Here is a 23,874-nt window from a genome sequence, read left to right as displayed (position 1 = left end):
GCTAGCGCCATTCGACGGCCATCACCGCGGTTCCTGGTGTGTCCGCTGTGCCGTGCGTGTGATCATTGCTTGTACAGCCCTCTCGCAGTGTCCGGAGCAAGTATGGTGGGTCTGACACACCGGTGTCAATGTGTTCCTTTTTCCATTTCCAGGAGTGTATTTCTCATAAAATTCTGTGCTTGTGAACAGCAAGTAATATGTAAGACTGTTTGTCATGTATCAATAATAGCTGTAATTGTAAAAAATTAATTCACTAGAGTTTGTACGTACAAATGTAATTCATTTAAATAGATGTAATCTCTTGAAATGATTTGGATGTACTTTTGTTTGAATTACTCAGATCATTGAATTTTTAATAGAAAATACATGAAATATCTGCATTAAATTTTTTCATTGTTCAAGCAAAATAATGTTTGAGTTGGAACTGAAACTTGTGAAAATTTTCACCAGGTTTTTCATTAGGAGCTGACTGACTGCCATGAGCAATGTGTGTAGTCTGGCTTACTATTGGCAGAGTAGAAAATAGACAGTGAAATGAGTACCGCCCCCCTATTCATCTCTGCCAGGGCTACAAGGTGGAAGGAGAATGGAGATTGCCTTCAGCACCATCACTTTTATTTGAAATAAAGTTTTTTACTTTGGTTCTTTGAGGATACTCAATTTCTTTCAGCACCTGACTCAGGTCATTTAAGAATTACACAAACTGTCTGTTAAATCTGCTAGTGCAGATCTGAATTTTTACCACTTTTTTTTTGTTATGAAGCCCCATAAAGTTGCAGCATGGGATAAAATCTTCACATCTTTGAAAGATATCTTATTTCTATGTTCAGCCATCAGTGACTGTTCCAAGTTTACAAACCTGATACATTGTTTTCACTTACAACTTCCAGACTGATAGACCGTGGTCGATGTATAAAACGCTCCCCTGATGTTTTGTCTCCGACTGCAGGAGACATCTTCCAAGGTAAAGTGGCAAACACAGAGCATGTCTCCTGCAGTCGGAGACAAAACATCAGGGGAGAGTTTTATACATCAACCACGGCCTATCAGTACGGAAGTTTTAAGTGAAGACAATATCAGCCGTGAAAGCCTACATTGTATGATTGATACATTGTCCTTACTGGTATAGTAGTATGACACTGTGCAGATTGCCTGCCCTACATAATTTTCACCACATTGACACTTACAACAGCTTTAACATGAAGATAACTTCTCACATATATGCTGTTGTGAAAAAATTAGGAGGCCACATGTAAAATGTATGTCAGACAGTACCCTCATTGTTGAATATGAATAATTTCTGAAATATGGGAGCAAAATTTCTTGAAAGAAAATGTTGTCTAGTATAGATTTAAGATGAAGTGAAATCATATGACAGGCAGTGAATGTCTCCTACAAAGATCCTAGCAATTCAAGCAAAATTTACCTGAAATATGTGCATTTCCGAACGTTGTCCAGCACGTTCATGTCTTTCATCACCAACAACAAATACCAGGATGTTGTTGTAAATCTCCATTGGGTCATGACTAGTGAAAGCCGTAGGTTCTTGTATCAGAGCAACAGGGAAACGTTCCATGACAGCCTACAGCACATAACAGTCACACAGTTAAATGTAAACTCTTGACTATAAGATACAGATAAATACAAATGAGACAGAGTAAGTGTATATGGGAAAACAATAAACACACACCCCTGTTTCATAGTCCATTATCAATACTTCCTGTCGGTCCAAGCGCAACGACATTTTTTGTGACCAAATACCATTTGACTTTTCTAACTGTAGTAGTCTTCTCATACCATCTGCTGGATAAACAATTCCTGTCTCTTTTGATACAGAAAATGTGGCAAGATGCTCCATAACGTAGGTTGGAGCATCTTCTCCAACCACACTTTGTTGGCCATCTGCAAATAGTATTATATGAGCTCCATTTTGGAAGATAAATAGAAATGTTTCAAATATTCAAATTTTCTTCACTGTTACTTTTTCTGTATTTTCATAAGTGTTATGAACTGCAAAGCTCAGTACATGAAAGCAGCACAATCTGAACACTATGTTATAAAGTTGTATAACATTATTGTGTAACATTATTTCTTCAATATTGCACATGAAATTCAGTTCTGCAATTCAGATTGCATAGGGAGCATCAGACAAATACTAACCTCCAGAGTAGCCATTTGAATGGATGCTGCTGTGGTGATACATGCTTCTTGGATCAGAAGAATATGAAGTTCTGAAAATAAACAAAAGAAAATATTAGTTAAAGCATTTACCTAAAGATACATCCACTGATTCAATAGAATACTCACATTCTCAGTCACACAAATTAATATTAATTTTTTCCTTGAAATATGAATGATTTTATTTAATCTGAGTCATTACTCATTTCAGATTCCAAAGCAGGTATAATTAGAACCATCTAATGTAAATCCACGCAAGTACTTCTAGGCCTACTTATCAATCGTTCATCTTGTGAAAGCAAAATTATCATCGGGTACAGAAATGGATTACAGGAGTGATGGAGCATCAGTCAACTTAAAGCAACTTACGACCAGTAAAAAAAACACCTTTAACTAGCAATACTGAGTTCCAATATGCTGATGACAATGTTGTTCTGTCCAAATCAAAAGATTATCTACAGGCATTGGCCTAGTTCTTAACCTCAAAAAGACCCATATTCTGTATTAGCCTACTTAAATTGCTTAAGCAACGCCTCTCAACACCATAATCAATGGCGAGTTTTTGCAAGGCATATGACATTTTCCCTTATGTTAGCTCTTACCTATCAACTTGTGAAAACACTGATGCTGAAATTCAACATTGCCCCAAATACACCAGCACAGAGTTTGGTCACCTAAAGAAAGGGGTTTTCAATAATTATAACATCAGCTCATGGGCTGAGCTGTATGTGTAGCAGTCTACTATAATACCAAGATTAAATTATGGCACTGAAACTTTGACCACCTGCAGGAGAGATGTCATTTGCTTGTAGAAATGTAATCAGCATTCCCTGAAGAAAATCCTTAAAATAAAATGGCAAGCTTAGTAAAATTGGTGTCCTCCAAAAAGCAAATGCTATTGGCATTGAGGCAACAATAAACAAACATAAATTTTGGTGGAGTGGTCATGTGTTCCCTATGCAAGACTCTCATCTCCATAAGCAAATCATGGACACCCATCTTACAGGTGGATAATGTACATATGGAGGACAGTGCAAAAGGTATTAAGATGCATCAAAATGCAACATGCAGAAATGCTTGATCAATACTCAGAATTGGGAGCCTAAGCATCTAGTTGATTAGCATGTCGTCAACACTTCAAAGAGGCAGGTCAAAAATATGAAGTGCACAAATGACAGGCAAGGAAGTAGTGTATCGCCATTTGAATGAACAACATGAGCAAGCTGTGGTTGAAGAAAATGTCTGTCATCATTGTGGAAGGATTTGCAATTCCATAAGTGATCCATGTAACCATCAGAGAACCCATAACCAATGAGCTGAGATCCCAAAAGAATCAGACTCCTTAGCAAGTGACAGTCTTTGATGATGACATCTATGAGTTCAAGAATTACATATTCTGGTTCATTCAACTACATCTATTTCAGCTCCCATCACCTTGGTGCTAGATTTTCACATACAGAAGGTAATACTATTTGGATTCTAGTGTTCTTCCCTGTTTGTGACTAACTTTTGACACTATTAGCTGCAAGCATTGTCCTATTCCTATTACTGTTTAACATGAGTACTTCCACAAATATCTTCAAAACACAAAAGAAGGCTCATTCTATCTCCTTTTTTAGTAGCATTTTATAAATATTTAAATCTCATTCTGTCTATATTTACAAATTAACTGAATCTTTACTGTTATAAAGAAGTTTTAGTTATGGTTGATTAAATTTCCTCCTGATTTAACAAGAGATTAGCTAATATAATGCACTAAAATAAATTCCAAATGTCACTGTGGCATTCAGATGGTCCCTCACAATCCAGCCAGACATCACACAACAGAGTGGTGTGGGTTGCTCCCTTGTCAAGATGCCTGCAACTCAACTGCAGACCATTCTGCCTTCGACAGCTGCTGCAGTATCCGTGAGCACCACACTGGCCATATACAGTGCTGCTGTTGCCAGCACTTGCTTGCCTCCATGAGCCACATAATACTAGACAACTTCCCAGCACTCTTCTACTGGGTGGCCTTAAAAGGTGCTGCCCAGCAGGTTCCCAGTCAGTGCCAGTTCCAACCTCGACCTCAACATCGACACTTAACATTTGATGTTTCATGGGTTTATTCATCAGAGCACAGCAAAGCCCTGTTGGAACCAAGAACATTGTCAGAGCCATATATACAAACCTTGCCTACAGCAGTGTTTCCCTTACTGTAACAGACTGTGTACTCAGCTTGTACATTCAAGAACTGTTATTGTGCTAGTGACAAACTTTCGCCATAATATGATAACCTTTCAGTTGCATTCATTCTGAAACAGTTTCAGTTGCTATCCAGAACTGAATGTCATTGTATACTCTCTGTGTTAGTAATAAAGTTCTTGGCTACCTGGGCACATTTATCTTCTTGTAGTGTGCATCACCCACAATGGGATACTAAATTCATAATGTCTATGAATAAAAAACAAGACCCTAAACATAGATAACAGTCCAAATGGACAGAAGCTGCAGAACCTATTAATCATTCTTATATCGGTACTAATTAATACTTTACTTTATACAACCAGCACATATGTATAACACAGTGCAAAATCTATTATCTTAGACCTGTTCTTAGTTGTTCCACTTTTCTTAAGTGCACCACCCTTGATGCACATTGCACGCAACATTTGCAGTATCATAAACAGGATTACTCCTTCTAGTAGTTAACTGTATGGGGATAGCTCACTAATCAGTAAATAGAGGCATTGAGAAGATGACACATGCAGGAGGACAATTACCAGCACACACACACACACACACACACACACACACACACACACACACACACACACACCTGGAAGGTTAACATCACTTTATTTATCACTATTTATCACTATTCTTAGCTGGTCTAAGAGTGCATATGGCTTTATGACTCACCCAATAAATGCTAAACTATATATCCAAGTGTTCTGGGTTTGACCCCACCCCCGTTATCTTTAAACTTTTGTTTCTTCTTTTTGTGAAAATTTATCTGGTACCTTGATTTAGACTGGGTGTTAATCTGCAGGTTCTCCTAATAATTATATGTCTAAACAAATCCACAGGTCAGAGGAAGAAAAGAAAATACTTCATCCAACAGGACTATGACTGGCACAGTCTTTGGATTCATAACTACTTTACAAGTGAACTTAATCATTAGTATGAAACTGTTGTTATCTATATATAGCTTCTCTGTTGGTGTTATTCATTATCCAGCATGGATTATATCAGTGAGAAAAAGGGAAGTGTAGTCTCAAATTCTAAATTTCAATTAGCTCAATACAAACACAATGAACCACGAAAGAACACAGCAGTGGAAGTAGTAGCCCTACCTGTAACTACTGTCCTCCCAGCTCTCATCCGGTGATGGGTGCCTGACTCCTGGCATGGTTGCCTCTACACCAAGGAGGGAACCTCTTTTGCCTGTAACATAATACACTTGTAAGTTGTCTTCCATATTCCACATTCACAGACCCAGACGAAGTGAGAGACACACACACACACACACACACACACACACACACACACACACACACACACACACACACACACACACACTCTCTTTGTTAATTACTAATTACTATTAATGCATTTAAATGATTACTTATCACTATAATTACATGTAATAACTATTATCCCAAATCTGAGATGATGTTTTTCATTCTAACAGTGGGATTTGCAGACTGTTTAAACAATGGGAATAGATTAAGTTGCCTACGAGCTCTACCTTGAACATTCATCAGTTTTATATTACTGCCACATATTCGCACACACCTTAAATACCTCCATGTGTCTGGTGCCATAGTCAGTATAATGTTCTTCTGACACAGAAACAATATGGGGAAGTAATGTAAACTTAATTAAGTTGTATATAATGTTCGAGATATTACTGCCTCAACATTTCCACCCAAATTAAAATTTAAAAAAATTGAGACATAACTGTGTGTAATTCTTATTCATAAACTATTACTGAATTTAGTTAAAATGGTTAGGACAAATCAGATACATTATTGCAGATCAGATAATTGTAAGTTACGGTACTACACTGAAGCACCAAAGAAACTGGTATAGACATGCGTATTCAAATACAGACATCGGCAGAATATAGTGCTGCGGTCGGCAATGCATATATAATACAATATGTGTCTGGCGCATTTGTTAAATCATTTATTGCTGTTGCAATGGCAGGTTATCAACATTTAAGGGAACGTGGTGTTATAGTCAGTGCACTAGTGATGGGACACAGCATCTCCGAGGTAGTGACAAAGTGGGGATTTTCCCGTATAACCATTTGACGAGTGTACCGTGAATATCAGAAATCCGGTAAAATATCATATCTCTGACATCGCTGTGGCTGGAAGAAAGGGGCCAGTGACAACTGAAGAGAATCATTCAATGTGACAGAAGTGCAGCCCTTCTGCAAATTGCTGCAGATTTCAATGCTGAGCCATCAACAAGTGTCAGCGTGCAAACCATTCAATGAAATAGTATCGATATTGATGACTGCACGACACAGTCGCGAACCCTTGATGACTGCACGATACAAGGTTTTACGCCTCGCCTGGGCCCGTCTACACTGACATTGGACTGTAGATGACTGGAAACATGTTGCCTGGTCGGACGAGTCTCTTTACAAATTGTATCGAGCGGATAGACGTGTACGGGTATGGAGACAACATCATGAATCCATGCACCCTGCAAGTCAGCAGGACCGTTCAAGCTGGTGGAGGCTCTGTAATTGTGTGGAGCGTGTGCAGTTGGAGCGATATGGGACCCCTGATACATGTAGATACTACTCTGACAAGTAACATATATAAGCACCCTGTCTGGTCACCTCCATCCATTCATGTCCGTTGTGCATTCCAACAGACTTGGGCAATTACAGCAGGACGATGGGACACCCCATACATCAAGAATTGCTACAGAGTGGCTCCAGGAACACTATTCTAAATTTAAACATTTCAACTAGCCACCAAACTCCCCAGACATGAACATTATTGAGCATATCTGGGATGCCTTGCAATGTGCTGTTCAGAAAAGATCTCCACCCGCTCGCATTCTTACAGATTCATGGGCAGCCCTGCACGATTTGTGGTGTCAATTTCCTCCAGCACGACTTCAGACATCAGTCGAGTCCATGCTGCATCGTGCTACAGCACTTCTGCGTGCTTACGGAATCCCTACAAGACATTAGGAAGGTGTAACCAGTTTCTTTGGCTCTTCAGTGTAGATGTGAGACTCATTGTAGAAAGCTGGTAGACCTACTGAAAATGGAAACACATCAAAAATGATGTATTGAGGACAGAAGGAGAAGGAAGAAATAAGATGAGAGGGTAGGAGTAAGTGAAGCTTACAACAAAGAAAATGAGAAATGGTGGAAAAAAGAATGAATGCTTGTAGTACAAGTGATACGAACAGCATTTAATTGAACAAACATTCATTGCTTCATGTAGTGGGAGCAAGGTGTGAGGAAAACATTTTTGAAACGTAGAGTAGTAAGGGCTATTGCAGTTCTGATGTTTAAGATAAATAAAAGTGAAACAAAAGAATACATTATTACTAATAAGATATGGTAAAAATCTTGCAGTGAAGAATTTGAAAACAGCAGAAATAAAGGCAATATTAACAATAACTGGAGAGAAGAGCTACATGAGAAATAGCTGAAACCAAAGCGAGAAAGAATAAAAGTGTCAGTATGAGGAATAAGGAACTTCACCGATGTTGGTATCTTCATTTTACTTAAAATAACTATAGACAGGAAACTAAAAGCTTTTTCAAAATCAGAGATAGTGATGTGTTCTCAAAAATGTAATTTCATAATCATGAGAGCATTGACTGAAAAATTAGAAAATTAAGGAGAAAAAAAAGATGGAACTAATTTATGGAAGAATGAAAAATAATTATTGGACGGAAAACTACTAAAAGAGTATCTGTCTAAATTATATAGCAGTAACACGAGCAGTCGGTTAAAAGTGAAGGCATAGAAATTTGAGAAACCAAACACAAATAAAAAGACAGGTGTAGATAGTGTGTAGTACATATGAAATAAATGTCAATGTAGCCGAGCAAGAGTGAAACATGACACCTCATGCACATGAATTTGGCAACTGCTAGGATCGGTGCGAATCACGTCACAGCAAAAATGACATTTTGCTATGAGATACTCATGCTCACTAGCGTGGCGACATGTAACTGAATGGTAATTAATAATTTAAACAAAAATTTTAGAGGATTCACAAGAAATTTAACTAGCTAGCACTAGGTGTGGTGCAACTAGTAACAATATTCCAGGCCCTGCTTTGTTTTGTAAAGAACTTCTCATCATGCAGTTCTTCTTATTGAAGGAGTTAAGTGTTATAAATCCTCAAAAGTATGTGTTCTGTAGACGACATACATAGTATGACATCTTGCTGGTTTAAATCCTAATCCTCCCAGCAGTAACTTCAAGGGATAGGGTATAACAAACCACTGGCGGTAACCTGTTCGAAGGATAACTTTCGAATGTTTTTCGATATCTTCTCGTTTACTTTCAGTTCTCGTCTGCTTTTTAATAAAACACGTGCACTAGCACAAAAAGACAGGCGCACATCACATGAGTAGAGACACACGAGACACGAAGAACGAAAGACTATCACCACTATACTTTGCTGAAACAAAAATGCAGGATACCTGCGTTATCCTCTACGGGCGGAAGCCCCTAGCTATAGGACCACTCTCTCTTATTCTGTAGCCAGCATGTTTGCTGATGCACTCCCATGCTGGTGCGCCAGCATTTCGTTTTTCTGAAACGTCACATCTTCCGGAAGCCTCTGTCCCATAAAACTAGGCCTTAACAACGCTGGGAGCCTACTCTCTCTCCGTAGCGTTACAGGTTCACTGCAGCGAGACAACTTAATTTCAGTTACGACACAGTTTACGTAAAAACAAATACATTGCAGTAATCATCGACGGACCAGGTCCACATTAATATTTATCATGTCATTACATATGAAGTGACGTAGGTCTATTCTGATGTAACATGAATTCCATATTTCCAGATTCCGCTCGTTGGTCGAAGTGGAAAGGAATGTAAGGGCTACAAATTAGTAAATCAACACACGTGATCACAGATTCAATTGAGTGTGCCAAGAATCCGCATTGCCAAATCATGAATGTGGGTGAGATGCCTTCATTTTATTCGCGAATTTAACGTTTACTTCAACCAAGCGGGCACAGCCAGGATAATCAACAGAACATTTGGACCTGGCACAATAATCGAATAAAGCAAGGTGGAATCATTTTTTTTTTAAATTCAATATTGAAATGTGGCCCTTGGGAGAGTGCATGCTGTATAGCGATCTAAAAGCACTATGTAATGCCGAACTTTGTCACACTGTAACGAATGTACCGGCAACAGTAATAATGTCTGTGTCAATACTTCACAGTTTTAGAAACCTGCAACAAGTAGGAAGAGTCACAAACTTCAAAAGAGCACTTCGGGAGCTAACATCTCGCGTCGCCAGGACGTAAAGGAAAGAGGAAAGTCATTGGAATAGGCGCACTAGCTCTAATGAAGAGGGACGAGAAAAAAGAAGCAACAGTAGCCTGTTTACGCAAGCACTCCATCGTTCGCATGAAGTAATGTACATAAAACATGGAAATTGTAATTCAGGTTAGCCGAATGGGGATTTAAAACGCAGACGTACTGAATACGAGACCATCGTCCCAATCAGTAGATCTGCGGGGAAACGTTGTTCTTTGTGCCCTTCAGCAACAGAGACGAGAGAAGTGACATGTGACTTAACATTTATATTCCACGATAAACTTCAACATGAGAAAGCACTGGTAATGGGTAGAATAACACAAAATGCACCTAGTGTTTGATTAAAATAACATCGTGGGACTTTCAGATCTGCTGCACCGAGAAGAGATTACCTACTGATCTGTGTTTTGCTTCGGTCAACACTAAAAGTACAACACTAAACACCACGAGGAGAGTTCTTTCCCGTTCTTCCCACAGCTAGCATCGTCCAGTTTAATTTGAATTTTCTATTAAGAGTGGTGGTGATATCATCTGAAAATCTTTACGTGATATCATCTGAAAATCTTTACTCGATATCCTCTAAAAGAGGAAAATACCCATTATTTGTTAGAGCACGACCGTATCAAAAGAATATAGGAAAGCAAATTTCTCAAGCTGATTGTGCAAATTGCGAGCACTTGTTCGGCGCATTTTTGAAAAATGACATCGAAATTCCGGATGACTTGCTTCAAACTACAGAGACAAGAAGTGGATGGAGGTTGTGAAAGACATGTACTTGACCAAACCTAGCAGGGAATCCTAGTCGTTCCTTGGAGGCAATGACAATACACAGCATAGTACGTTACATCCCTTCCCCAGTGCCGTAGCCTCGCATATTTTAATCAACGCTAGAGCTTCAAACGACTTTTATAATGCCAAATAGGTCAAAGAATGCCTTAAGAAGACAAAAGTGCCTGCGCTATAAATGAGGAGCCCTCTATCTAATTTACTGTGACTGACGTCGCCACTACACTTGCCACAGCCCAATACTCCCGACTCCATCCACCCCAAGCTAAATTTCCATGCTGGCAAGTTTGTAGTATTATTAACGGCACAGTTCTTTATCAACATTTTATGCATATGAAGGATTCCCGCATAACGACGCACGCTACAACTGCCGCAGTCTTGAAACTAGGCATATTTGTTGACAGCCATGGGTTATATGCTACGAATGTACCTTCTCAGAGGCTCGTGTACAATAGGATCAGGCCATAACTAAGAACGTCCCTAACGAACAGGTAGCTTTCCGCCACAATCGCTGCTACGTAGAGCAAATGGTGATGTTTACCATATACCGCGAGGCTGGCTTCCAAAAAGTCTAAAAATACTAGCGGTGTTCATCGTCTCGACTGCTTTATTCAATGCAGTGTGAATAGAAAGCCTTCTTTATAAGCTTTCTGAAGTTGTAGCGTGCGATATCGTTCTTATGATCAATAATACGTTCAATAACTGAAACTTCAACGTTATTTTGAGAAACAAGATATAAACATGTATGACAGTACTGTGCTTCTTTGTTCTCGGTATTTTTCTAAACTTTACTGTGGCTGTCTGTTTTCATTGATTTCCTTAACTGTTGCTTTAATCAGCAATTATAATAAACAATCAAAAAGTTACACATATGAACCGATTTGTTTGGTGAGCAAAGAACCACAAATGAAGCAGCTGCCAGAAAGGTTTTCGAAGAATTTCCTGAATACAGAAAACCGATCCCTCACTCATGTTGGATGAATATACAAATAATAACCTTGTTAAAAAGTATGTGGTAACGCATGATGCCTGTTTTCATCTATAAAGGATGACCATCTCCAAGTAATGTTGTGCGAAGTTTCACTGTCAAGTGCAATATTTCATGTACAACCGCCTCACAGGAAGCTAAGAAAATTAATGTCGTACACAGCACGGGGTGAGAAGACATTGCACCCTCTTAGAAAAAAACCCTTCGCAAAACAAACTCACTTATTGCTATGCCAAACAAGCAGACGTATCAATTCAGTAGCAGTTTGTAGCATGTCAAAAAATGTAGGTACAATGGTTATTGTATTGACAAGTAGCAAGTGTACCCAAAGCCATTTGTCAAAAAATCTCAAAACTATTTCGTCATTTACCGCAGAACTAATGTGTGCTGCACCCCCTCCAAAAAATGGTTCAAATGGCTCTGAGCACTATGGGACTTAACTGCTGTGGTCATCAGTCCCCTAGAACTTAGAACTACTTAAACCTAACTAACCTAAGGACATCACACACATCCATGCCCGAGGCAGGATTCGAACCTGCGACCGTAGCGGTCGCGCGGTTCCAGACTGTAGCGCCTTTAACCGCTCGGCCACTCCGGTCGGCGCACCCCCCCCCTCCCTCCCGCTTTTCCCCAGCACTTATCCTGGGTACATTCTTGATTTCGTAAGTCACAATGCCAAGTCCGGTTGACGTCAGAGGGGAAGCGAGAAAAAAATTGACTGTAGTGTTTCAAACCATCTCAGTATCTGCTAGAAATCATTAAAGAAACCACGAAAAATTCTAATCTGGATGTCTAGATGGGAGAATTAAAATCCACTGCTTTCGAATACAAAGTGTTATCCACTGCTCCATGTCACCTACCAAGAATAAGAAGATTAAATGGCACTTCGTTTAAATGTAATTTCGCACTCAAACTATATTCAGTATGCGGCAAAGTAACGGTGGAACAGAATATAAGCGAAACATTGGCGGAAACGACACGACGTGAAGTCTAGACTGCAGTTGAGGCTCCAGGTCGAATGTGTTGAACGTCGAGGAGTGGATTCGTCTACGTGATTCTTAATGCGGGGAAGTTTAGTAACAAACTGCAGGGAACACAGAAGAAACCCGTGGAGTACTGGTCGTTTGCCTTTCGCAGCCAGCGGTCTCGCTGCCTGGCACGTTTCGCAAGAGTGACGTCACAGCCGTTTGCTGCGCGTCGCTCCCGCAGCTGCCTATAGATAGTCAGCCCTTCCTGCCGGTAGGCGACGTGACGAAATGCTCCCCGCCTGAATGATAATAGCGGAGAGAGCTGTACAAACGCTGTCAGCTTTCAATGGATTCGTCCACATTACAATGACGGTAATTTCTTTTGGGATGAGATGCATAACGGTAGTTCCTTATTCTCCACGACTTGAAAAAACTCAGATCATATTAAAGTCCACTGTCTACTGCAACCGTCCTGCAGTCCATTGCCCTGACTGAAAGTTTTTCTTATCACAATACAAACCGTAACGCAATTTCTGTACCGTTTTTAGTAAAAATATCTAAGACATATCGTATTTAGCTCGGTGCATGTTCTGCATTCACGTGCGTGTTACTTATTTACAGACTTCTACATTTACGTTAACAACTGGAACACAAATTCACAGAAAATAATTGTTTTTATTGTTAACATAGCTGTATTATACTTCAAATGAGAGTAATATGAACTCCACCAAACAACTCTGCAGATGTTCATGCGTGAAGCAGCTTCTCCTAAATAACCTGAAAAATGTGTTGTTACGTCTTCGTAATGGGCAAAGTGAGAATATTTACAAGAAATTTTGATTATTCAGAGAAAAAAGGCCTTGAAAGTCCTAAGAGAACCAAACTTTTATGTTTCTCCATCCGTAATAACCAAAAATGGGATAAGCATAGCTAAATCCACATTAAGACTCGTGCAGAAGCTTCCGCGTTTCGACACAAGAAGATGCGCAAATGAGCGACCAGACACGTATTTTGCTTATGTTCGTGCACATGTAAATTATGGCCCAGATCCCTAGGATCTGACACTACGAAAAGTCTCCATTTCTAGCACTTACCCATCAGAGTTTAACGTCTTGTCTGTGGCGGGGTCATTAGACACTCAGCACAAGCTCATATCGAGGAAGGAAATCTTCCGTATTCAACAAAATACTTTCGCATTCGAAGGAGAAAGTTGTTGATTGTAATTTCGTGAGAAGGTTCAGCCGTAACGAAAAATGCCTTTGTTTTAATGGTGTCCGTGACACTCTCTCCCCTATATCGCGAAAATACAAAACGTGCTGCTCTTCTTTGAACTTGCTCGATGCGCTCCGTTAATTCTACCTAGAAAGGATCCCAGACCACGCAGCAGTACTCCAAAAGAGGACGGACAAGCGTAGTGTAGGCAGTCTCTTTAGTAGACCTGTAACATTTTCTAAGTGTTCTGCCAATAAAACGTAGTCTTTGGTTTGCCATCCCCACAATATTTTCTATGCGTTCTTCCCAATTTAATTTGTTCGTAACTGTAATTCATTGGTATTTGGTTGAATTTACGGCTTTTAGGTTAGATTGAGTCATCGTGTAACCAAAGTTTAATGGATTCGTTTTAGCACTCATGTGGATGAGCTCACATTTCCCATCATTTAGGTCAACTGTCAATTTTCGCACCAATCAGATATCTTTCCTAAATCGTTTTGCAATTTGTTTTGATCTTCTGACGAGTTTACTAGACGATAAACGACAGCATCATCTGCAAACATCCTAAAACGGCTGCTCAGATTGTCTCCTAAATCGTTTATATAGAAAAAGAACAGCAGAGGGCCTATCACACTCCCTTGGGGAACACCAGAAATCACTTCTGTTCTACTCGATGACATTCCGTCAATTACTGCGAACTGTGACCTCTTTGACAGGAAATGACGAATCCAGTCGCATAAATGACACGATACCCATAAGCACGCGATTTCACTAAAAGCCGCTTTTGTGGTACAGTGTGAAAAGCCTTTTGGAAATCTAGAAATACGGAATCAATTTGAAATCCGTTGTCAATTTCGTGTGTATAAAGAGTTGGTTGTGTTTCACAAGAACGATGTTTTCTAAATCCGTGCTGACAGTGTATTAATAGACCGCTCTCTTCGAGGTAATATATAATCCTACTACCTTCCTTGAATATTGATGTGACTTGTGCAGCTTTCCAGTCTTCGGGTATGGATCTTTCGTCGAGCGAGCGGTTGTATATGATTGTTAAGTATGGAGCTATTGCATCAGCATACTCTGAAAGGAACCTAATTGGTATATTGTCTAAACCAGAAGACTAGGCCGCGCGGGGTTGCCACGATGTCTACGTCGCCTTGCCACGTTTCACATCGGAGGTTCGAGTCCTCCGTCCAGCATGTGTGTGTGTGTGTGTGTGTGTGTGTGTGTGTGTGTGTGTGTGTGTGTGTTTTGTCCTTAGCATAAGTTAGTTTAAGTTAGATTGAGTAGTGTGTAAGCCTATGGACCGATGACCTCAGCAGTTTGGCCCCATATGAACTTACCACAAATTTCCAGAAGATTTGCTTTTATTAAGTGACTTAAGTTGCCTTACTACTCCGAGGATATCTACTTCTAAGTTGCTCATATTGGCAGCTGTTGTTGGTTCGAATTCTGGAATACTGCGTTCCTTACTTCAAGAACTATATTTGCAATACATATCCAGACATTCAGATTTTGTGTCTAATTTCCTGTGTTAAATGGTGCAAAAATCTGTGTCACCAAGTGAACAAACTCTCGCGTCTGATAAAAATTGCTATGGAAAAGCGGACCAGGTTCACTAACTTCCGCAGTTGGTGTTCTAACACATAGAATACCTTACCATTCTACAAACAAGCCTTAATCTTTCTCGCTTATATAGCTGATCAAACGAGCAAAATACGCTGTAGGTCATCCAGGGCCTAACATCGGAACTGGCATTATTCCATTATATTAAACAGAGGAAATTGAAATCGTTTTTACGTTTCCTTCAAAAATAAAAATGATGTGTATTTAGAGGAACCGTCACACAGTTCTGCTTTTGGAAACTATAGCAAATCTGTATTCCGTGAGGTAACTCGAACCCGGAACCTTGCTTTTAGGGCCATACACTGAGCATAACCCACAGCCAGTCTGCTAGTACCTCTCTCAGGAACTACTGGATAGCTCAATGGGATGGTGCATTGCCGGCGAAGCCCAAGGATCCAGATTCTGATCCCGGTCTGACACACAGTTTAAATATGTCAGGAGGTTTCATAACTGCGTAAATTCCGTTGCAAAATGAATGACTATTTGATAACATGCGTCTATTTTACTTCTTCTGAGTAGGAAGAAAGGACTGATCATGTTTCATTGCTTATGTGACGGAACGACACGTCTCCATCTATTTTCCTGTTTATTTGATCAGCGTTCTTTCTAATAGAACGGCAAAAAGACCCGTCTGACAAATATGCACGAACTATTCAGCGATGACATTGCCCACTGAAACAGCACATATTCCTCGAACTATTATTATACGAAAGCAATCTCACATAACCATACCGTAGGCGAACTTCTTATCGTAGCATCCTGCTCTTACCCAATAGTTAGAATATCGCAAAACGTAGCTGATTTATTTCAGCGTACGGACAACGTTCACATCCTACATGCAAGCCCCTTTGGGGCATCAAATTTCATATTCAATCTGAATCAGTATATTCTGGTGGACACCCGAAAGCCGAAATATGGTTCATGTATTACAAGTCACCTGTACGGCCATCCAGGATAGATGAGAGTGTTAACATGCCGCTTTCGGCCTACGGGGAGGCGAGCCTGTCCCGGATCGGAATTAACGACGACGTCTGGTGGGGTGGCCAGTCTGGATGTGGTTTGACGACCGTTTCCCACATCCACTGGATAAAATAGCCAGCTAGTATCCACTACGCCTCAGATATATGCTATGCAAACATTTAGAAACATTTCTCACTTTTGCGCACGAGATTCACTCTAGACGCCGACAGATGGGTGTACACAAATCTTGTCCCGAAAGGAGTGATGGTGTGAGGAAGGATATCCGGCCACCAACTACGACTAACATTGCGTCAACCCACATAACCACGCCGACCCCGCGGTGCAACGGGAAAAATGAAGAAGAAGAAGAAGAAGACTACGCGTCAACTACATGTTGTGGGAAGCACACGAATATTGTGAAGCTTATTTGGTGGGGAAAAAAACGCGTCTCCCATAGCAGAAATTTCATCAACCACGTCTTTAAAGTCCAATTATACACATATAACAACAATGAGGAATTTAAAGTAACGATTATTCGTATGGAGATCACTGAATAGGGTTGTACTTTAAGACGACAATAATACATGTGCGAGCACTCGCTAAAGAACTTGCAACCACTGCTATTCCGCGTCTAAGTCGAAGAGACATCGAAATAATTGAAAGGAAACAATATCGCAGCATGAAAGGAGTAGAAGCGCAAGGAGAAAAGACGCTATGTTTAAGATTGTTAGAGGTAATTACCCTATAATTCATAAATAAGAAAGTCAGCAGAACAGTCAAATGGGAAAGACGAACTAGTTAGAATATAAGTCCGCTCAAGGTGAAACTAAAAGTAAGACACTAGTGCCGAAACGAATTATTAGAAGGAGAATAACAATCGGCGACACATCAAAAGTGAAATAGACATCCGTAATAGCAGGTGTAAAATGGTTCTAATATATAAAAAGCAATACTACACAAGATGGGCAAAGTAAGAAAGCACGTAAGAGCAGAGTTCAGCAGGCGAAGAAAGCTTTTTCGCCGAAAGCAAGTTGTTGCTACTTGACTAGAAGAAGGGTGGTAGGACACGTCCTGAGGCATCAAGGGATCACCAAGCTAGTATTGGAGGGCAGCGTGGAGGGTAAAAATGGTACAGGGAGACCAAAAGATGAATACACTAAGCAGATTCAGAAGGATGTAGGGTGCAGTAGTTACTTGGAGATGAAGAAGCTTGCACAGGACAGAGCAGCATGGAGAGCTGCATCAAACCAGTCTCCGGACTGAAACCACAACAACAACAACAACTACAACAACAACAAGTTATTGCTGTCATAATATACCTAGAATCGAGGAAGAACTGTGCGTTTAGCGTACAGAGGAGTGTGAACAGTGGCAAAACCGAAAAATAATGAATTACGATGCTGGACGTTAAAACCGCAACACTAGAAAGAATACCATGTAACGAAATTTTACAGTACAGCTGGAGGAATACACGATTAAATTTGTAGATGACTTTTGGGCCGTGCAGTGTGCGAAATTTAGTACACAGAGCTGCAACCTCTGGCAGCAAAGCAGCTCCAACACGATTGGACATCGAGTCGAATTCTACTTGGAGTACAGATACAGGCAAGTCATTCTGTGCAACGAGGGCGTGCTGAAGATTAATGTCTGCAAACTTTTTATGTGAAAATTCTTAAAGATTTTTAAACAAACTAAAGTTTATTAACATTCTGCACCTTAAGTCTTCATATCTACATATTTATTTCTCAATATAGTTACCCTGGCGACAACGAGAGATCAGTTTTTTGATATCGTCGCTATAGAAAGTTTGACTTCGTTGACGGAGCCACAACCTCACCTCTACTTGCACCGCTTCATCACAAGCAAAGTGACGTCCTCGAAGGCGTTCTTTTAGTTATGGAAACAAATGGAAATCCAATGGAGGATGATCGTTGTCAGTGAACCCAAGGCGTCGGATTGAGATGTCGCACCGCTCGTATGCGATATGGCATTGTCATGCTGGAGAAGAAGGTGCTCCATGTGCGGACGAACTCTTCGAATTCGATTACAGCACGCTGTTTCTCACGCACCGACATAGTTACATTACGCACCACCATATTACACGATACAATTCGGAGCCCTCTAGCGGCAGGGGTTACAACATGCGCCAGCGAAGCGAAAAAGTCGACCGAGCAATACACATGATATGTAGTACATCAACCGATATTGAAAACAGAATTAAAAATTCGGAGGAATTATTTTTCAGCACGCTGTCGTACTTCATCTTTAAACCAGAGTTAATCAACTGTAGTGGCAAGCGAGTGGTGACGTGTAGGCCTCTCGGCAAACTATGAACATATGTTTTCAATGGGCACGTTTCCTGACCCAAGGTACGTGACGTCGATGAACTATCCTTCTCGGCCGAGCGTACAATATGTCTGCCCTCTCGGACGCTAGTTGCGTGGGACCGTTGAGATAACGCGTGGCGTTGAGTACGGTCCTTCTGAACCCTTCGATTCCATACTGGCATCGCAGTCGTGCGCTCCTGGCCACCACGAGCAGGAGTATCGCAGAACGATAAACCCAATCTTCATAGTCCACGATCCAGCCGGTGTAGAATTCCGAAACGTACCGGTAGACATTTCTCTTCTTAAATGAGGCGTAACACGGTATTATCACAACCAACCAACATTAAAACGCGATTTCTGAGTGAGAAACCCGCTGCATAATCTTTACTCGTGCACAGAATGAAAATGGCTTTACTCCTACCTATTTTGTATGGATGCACTGAAAAGCTACTGTTTTGCATATCCAAGTATGTCGAACACTTCACGCCAATTTGACGTTTGTTGCATGCCGTCTCCACAGCGTTACAGTTTTACTAGCCAGCAGTGTAGGTGCGTCTGAAACATATTTTACAAGAGATACACTCGATTCAAAACGCACAAATGAACCCGGGTGAGCCTTTTAGTTGGTTTTCCTTTATCACCTAATAAAATGCTCCATTATACATGCTGAAAAATTTCACCTGACACATGAGAGCTGTTTTGAACTTTATTCATGACGGCTTATTTTCACTACGTAAGGTTATGAAGCAGAATAAAATCTTTAATCTGGAAAGGAATGCTTGGCGAAATCTTTGTGATATACTAAACTCATGCGCCGAGCCGGGACTTAGACTCGGCTCTCAGATTTTCTGCGTCTAGAGTTCATTGCTGAGGTATTGAGAGAAGCTACTTTACTGAAAGAAGCTGCTTTACAGGCCTAGAGCAGAACGGTGGCCTTACTGATGACATCATTTATTGATTGCGCAGATATAGCGTGTGCTTCATGAACGACACAAGCACCGTATCCGGCGTTATGCGGGAACCAATACCGAGAAGGGATAATCCGATCATTCCATACACTGTGGTCCGTTCCTCGGATTTTGGCGGTGACCTATCGGTTTCAGCCGAACTAGACGAGCTAAGGGCGCCAGGAGAAATTAAAGAAAATTGTTGCATCATGTAGCTCTCCCTATGGCTCGTCAGTATCATCTGCTCACAGAGCTGCGCATAAACTCAATCCTGAACCTTACAAAGTAACGCGGTCAGGCAGTGTTGCTCGACATCAGTACTGCAACTGGCTCTTGGAGTCTGTCCACAATCGAGAAGTTGATCCTCAAATGCTCTTTTTCTTCCCGATGAAGCACAATTACATGTGCTGGGTACGTGAACGCGCAGATAATTGACAATGGACTTCTGGAAGTCCCCATCATTCACGTTGAGTGTCTCTGCATGATGTGAAAAAAAGAGGAGGATGTCTAAATGCGGGGGGAACGTTAAGGTGGTCATTTTATGCATATTTTATTTGTAGAATTGGTAAAATCATATGAAATGTATGTGTCAGTTCCTTCGACGTTAACAGTGTGTGTGTGTGTGTGTGTGTGTGTGTGTGTGTGCTGCTCAACTATAATATCATGTTGGCTCAACTTACATAGCGAGCGATAAGGTGTGTGTTGACATCCCATCTACCTTACTGAAACACTGAAATACCTTGGACTAATCCTCGACCACAAACTAACCTGCCGCTCCCCTCTACTAACAACACAACAAAACGCCCACAATAGATTATATTAGTAAAACTTTTAACAAACCGTATATTGGAATTACGTCTTTCCACCATCCTACACACCTATGAACATCTTAACCGATCCACACTTAACTTTGTTGATGTAGCTTGTATCTCTGCACTCATTACAAGTCATAGAACGCCTTGTACTCCACCTCTCGTTCCTTATCAATCTCTTCTATTCACATGCACCCTCTATCAGTTCAGTACATCCTCCCCCTTTCTCCTCAAATTTATCGAACATCTTTATCAAAATCGGAGGTATTTGTTACATGGAGTTATCCGCGAATTTTATTTACACAAAATACGCTTATTTTCTGTATTTTCTGTCTGTCAATCGTGGTTCATTTCAAAATGACATGTTTCCGGCAACATTGCCCGAAACCTGTCATTTTGAAATAAACAACATTGCCCACTTTTAGATCATGTGTCGTAGTTACAGAGTAACTTGTCCTAATGGAACTGTCGACTGGCAACAAATAAGGCTGTTTCGACGAACATCTTTGCAAATCCTATACATCTCGCAAACTTCTAGATAAAACTTTCGTTGTCTTCTCATTTCTCTCCACCCCCGGGATGTTGCTCTGCCTTAACCCTGCAAATCCACACATTCCATATCACATACTAAGGAAACTACAACAGGTTCCCTCTTCCTTATCCGCGCAGACATTTATCCAGTTATAGCCTTAACCTCCATACCTGTACCTTATCACAGGGTTCCATTATTCCTCCCAGCCTACTGACCACCAAAATCTACTAAATCTTCCTTTTATACACCCCAGTTATCGACCAAACATTTCCCAATCCGATATCATCCTCTCCGTGCGCTTCCAGACATAACCCCCCCCCCCCCCCCCCCGCCCCCTTATTGCTCTCATCTTTCCACCGTTCCTTTCTACGGTTACGACACTTACTGGAATCTTAACTCCAAGCACTTGGCAAAAGCAGCATCGTCATTTACATCATAGTATCAGCCGCACCTTTGCCACCGGTGTTTTTATACTAATAACATCGAAATAAATAATCTTCTATTGCATTTCAATCTCATTTTATTCGTTACGATGCAATATGACTCGCAGCCCATGTGACGACCAATAAAGGACAAAAAACACGTGTGGTGGGAAGTCTCGTATTATTCCAATGGCTATAATATGTAGATGAAGCTTTTATTGTTTAAGCACTTTGTAATGGCCACTCGTCGAAATCAGTTGAGAGTGAATAAGTGTATGATTAAATAAAGAAACATTAATTTAAAAAAACAATTAACAGCCGAAAGTGGTAATGTGGTTGTAACCTTTGAGAAGTTTACAGAGAGATATGGAAACACTACGATGCCTGTGTCACAGATAATTTAATATTCTGACACAACTCATTCGCTGGCTGCTCGACCTGTCGACTTGACATCAGCGATGTTCATTCATTCTTTCAGATGGCCTCTACTCAACGTACACAGCGTTACAACACAATGGAAGTATGAGCCGACAGCACAGCATGGGAAAAACTGTGTAAGCGTAGCGTTGACCTTGAATTATGAATAATCTTGAAACCCTTCTTTTTGCCCACAGCGCAACGCAGGTGGCCGTGTGCTGCCCTGGAAGCGTGTATCTGGTTACAGAGTGCGACGATAGTGAAACGTCCGTTCAATTTTATATACAAAATGCCTTCTTAGGTCCTTACTACTAACGGAAATCCACTTTGACTGTGGCGATCTTTTTTAGTTTTATTTCTCTTTCATGTCGCATCACAATCTTTTCTGAGTAAAAATAAATGCTGGCATAACCAAGGTCTGATACCTCTGGAGGCTGGAAGATTCTAATGATGACATAATAATAATATTTGTTTATTTATTTATTTAACCTGATCAGATTAGGACCATCAGGCCCTCTCTTACATCGGACCAGTGTTTCACACATGCAGCATTTTACACATCGTAGTTACATCATGACAGTAGTTTGAATAAGAAAAATACATTAATCTAGTGACAATATGAATAAAGAATAATGACTAAGGCCTAAGAAAGTAAATACTGGCAGTATTGTAATGAAGATTTGTGCAGATGTACATTAATATATTGGTGTATAAAGTAGTTGTTTACTGGCATAACGAGTTTTGGGGAGGGGAGATTCAAGGAGGCCGCATCAGTTAACAAAAAAAAAAAAACTGGGAACTGAGGAAGATCTAGTAGGAAAGAAGGAAGTAATGGGGTGAAGTGCATTCATGTACTGAGGAAGGCATTACTGTTGCTTAAGTAGATACGTCATTAACTGGTTTTTGAAGCCGGACATGTTTTTAAGTTCTCTAATATAACGAGCGAGGTTAATCCGGAGTCGGGTTCCTGCTACCGTAAAGGACTTCGAGAAGGTGACTGAGCGATGTAGTGGAACAGAGAGGATTTTATTATGATGGGAACGTGTGTTTCTGTCATGTTGTTCAGACATGAGCGTTAAGGCGAGGAGAGATATGAGGGACAGTGTACATTTATAAGACAGTAGATAAGACAGAGTGTATGGAAATCTCTGCGTTTGTCTGCACGCAGCCAGGCCAGTTGTGCATATGCTGGTGAAATGTGATCAAAAAGTCGAACGTCACAGATATATCGGACGCAGGCATTCATGACCAGTTCCAAACGTCACGAATTTTCCTTGGAGAGACCTTGTAGGATAATATCGCTGTAGTCAATGATTGGGACTATAAGCGTTTGTACTAATTTCTTTTTCAGATCGAAAGGGAAGAGTTTATTGTATTTTTGTAGGGCATAAAGAGATGCTGATGCTTTTTTGCACACTGCAGTTACGTGCTCTGTCCTATTATTACTCCCAAACTCTTTGCTGAAGGAGAGAGGCTGATATTTGTTCCATTTAGCATTAGAGATGGTACCGATTCCCGATGTTTTGGGCTAATGAGCTTAGAGTGACCAACAAGTAACGCTTAGGTTTTAGATGAATTGAGTTTTAGTCTTATGTTCTGTGCCCATTTTGATAAAGCATCGAGGACAGTATTGAAATTTTCAATAGCTTTCTTAAGATTGATTGGTTTTGCACTTAGATATAACTGAACGTCATCAGCATACATGTGATATTTGCAACAGGTCAGACCCGATGACACATCATTGACATACAGAGAGAAGAGTATAGGACCTAATACTGAGCCTTGGGGAACACCTGACACTACCTGCTGCCATTGTGACTTTATATTCCCGGACAGGACGCGTTGCTGACGAGACGTCATGTATGAGCGAAACCATTGCACTGCACTTGGTGAGAAATTTGACCGCTAACTTTGGCAAGTAAGATGTCGAAGTCGACAGTATCAAATGCTTTGCTGAAATCTAAGAAGCAAATGATAGTCGCTTCTGTCTACCCATGGCAAGTTTCAGGTTATCTGTCACCTTCATCAATGCGGATGTTGTGCTTCGATATTTACGGAAACCTGATTGGTATTCGTCTTGTAGGTTGATAGTAGTTAGGTAGTAGGTGAGCTGGTCATGGTCTAAACATCCTAAGGATTTAGATAGTGCAGGAAGAATGCAGATGGGGCGGTAGTCA

At 40.6% G+C, this 23,874-nt stretch overlaps 1 protein-coding gene across 3 annotated transcripts in view; it reads right to left on the bottom strand.

Moving 5' to 3' along the window:
• Positions 1-23,874, bottom strand: part of LOC126470355 (epidermal growth factor receptor kinase substrate 8-like protein 1) — a 190,309-nt gene that overhangs the window by 51,560 nt on the left and 114,875 nt on the right. The window contains exons 1-5 of one of the 3 annotated variants that reach the window (XM_050098148.1): positions 12,338-12,570; positions 5,514-5,604; positions 2,161-2,231; positions 1,691-1,902; positions 1,427-1,582 (exon numbers count right to left, since the gene is read on the bottom strand). In XM_050098148.1, the coding sequence (XP_049954105.1) occupies positions 1,427-1,582; positions 1,691-1,902; positions 2,161-2,231; positions 5,514-5,569 (495 nt within the window). In that variant the 5' untranslated portion in view covers positions 5,570-5,604; positions 12,338-12,570. Of the gene's footprint in view, positions 1-1,426; positions 1,583-1,690; positions 1,903-2,160; positions 2,232-5,513; positions 5,605-8,850; positions 8,943-12,337; positions 12,571-23,874 lie in introns of those variants that run through there. The other 2 variants (XM_050098150.1, XM_050098147.1) reach the window with 2 other exon arrangements.

This window comes from Schistocerca serialis, chromosome 3 (assembly GCF_023864345.2).
Source record: "Schistocerca serialis cubense isolate TAMUIC-IGC-003099 chromosome 3, iqSchSeri2.2, whole genome shotgun sequence".
Classification (NCBI taxonomy): Eukaryota; Metazoa; Arthropoda; class Insecta; order Orthoptera; family Acrididae; genus Schistocerca; species Schistocerca serialis.
The sequence above is the reverse complement of the archived record's forward strand: the minus strand, read 5'-3'. Positions and strand labels throughout refer to the sequence as shown.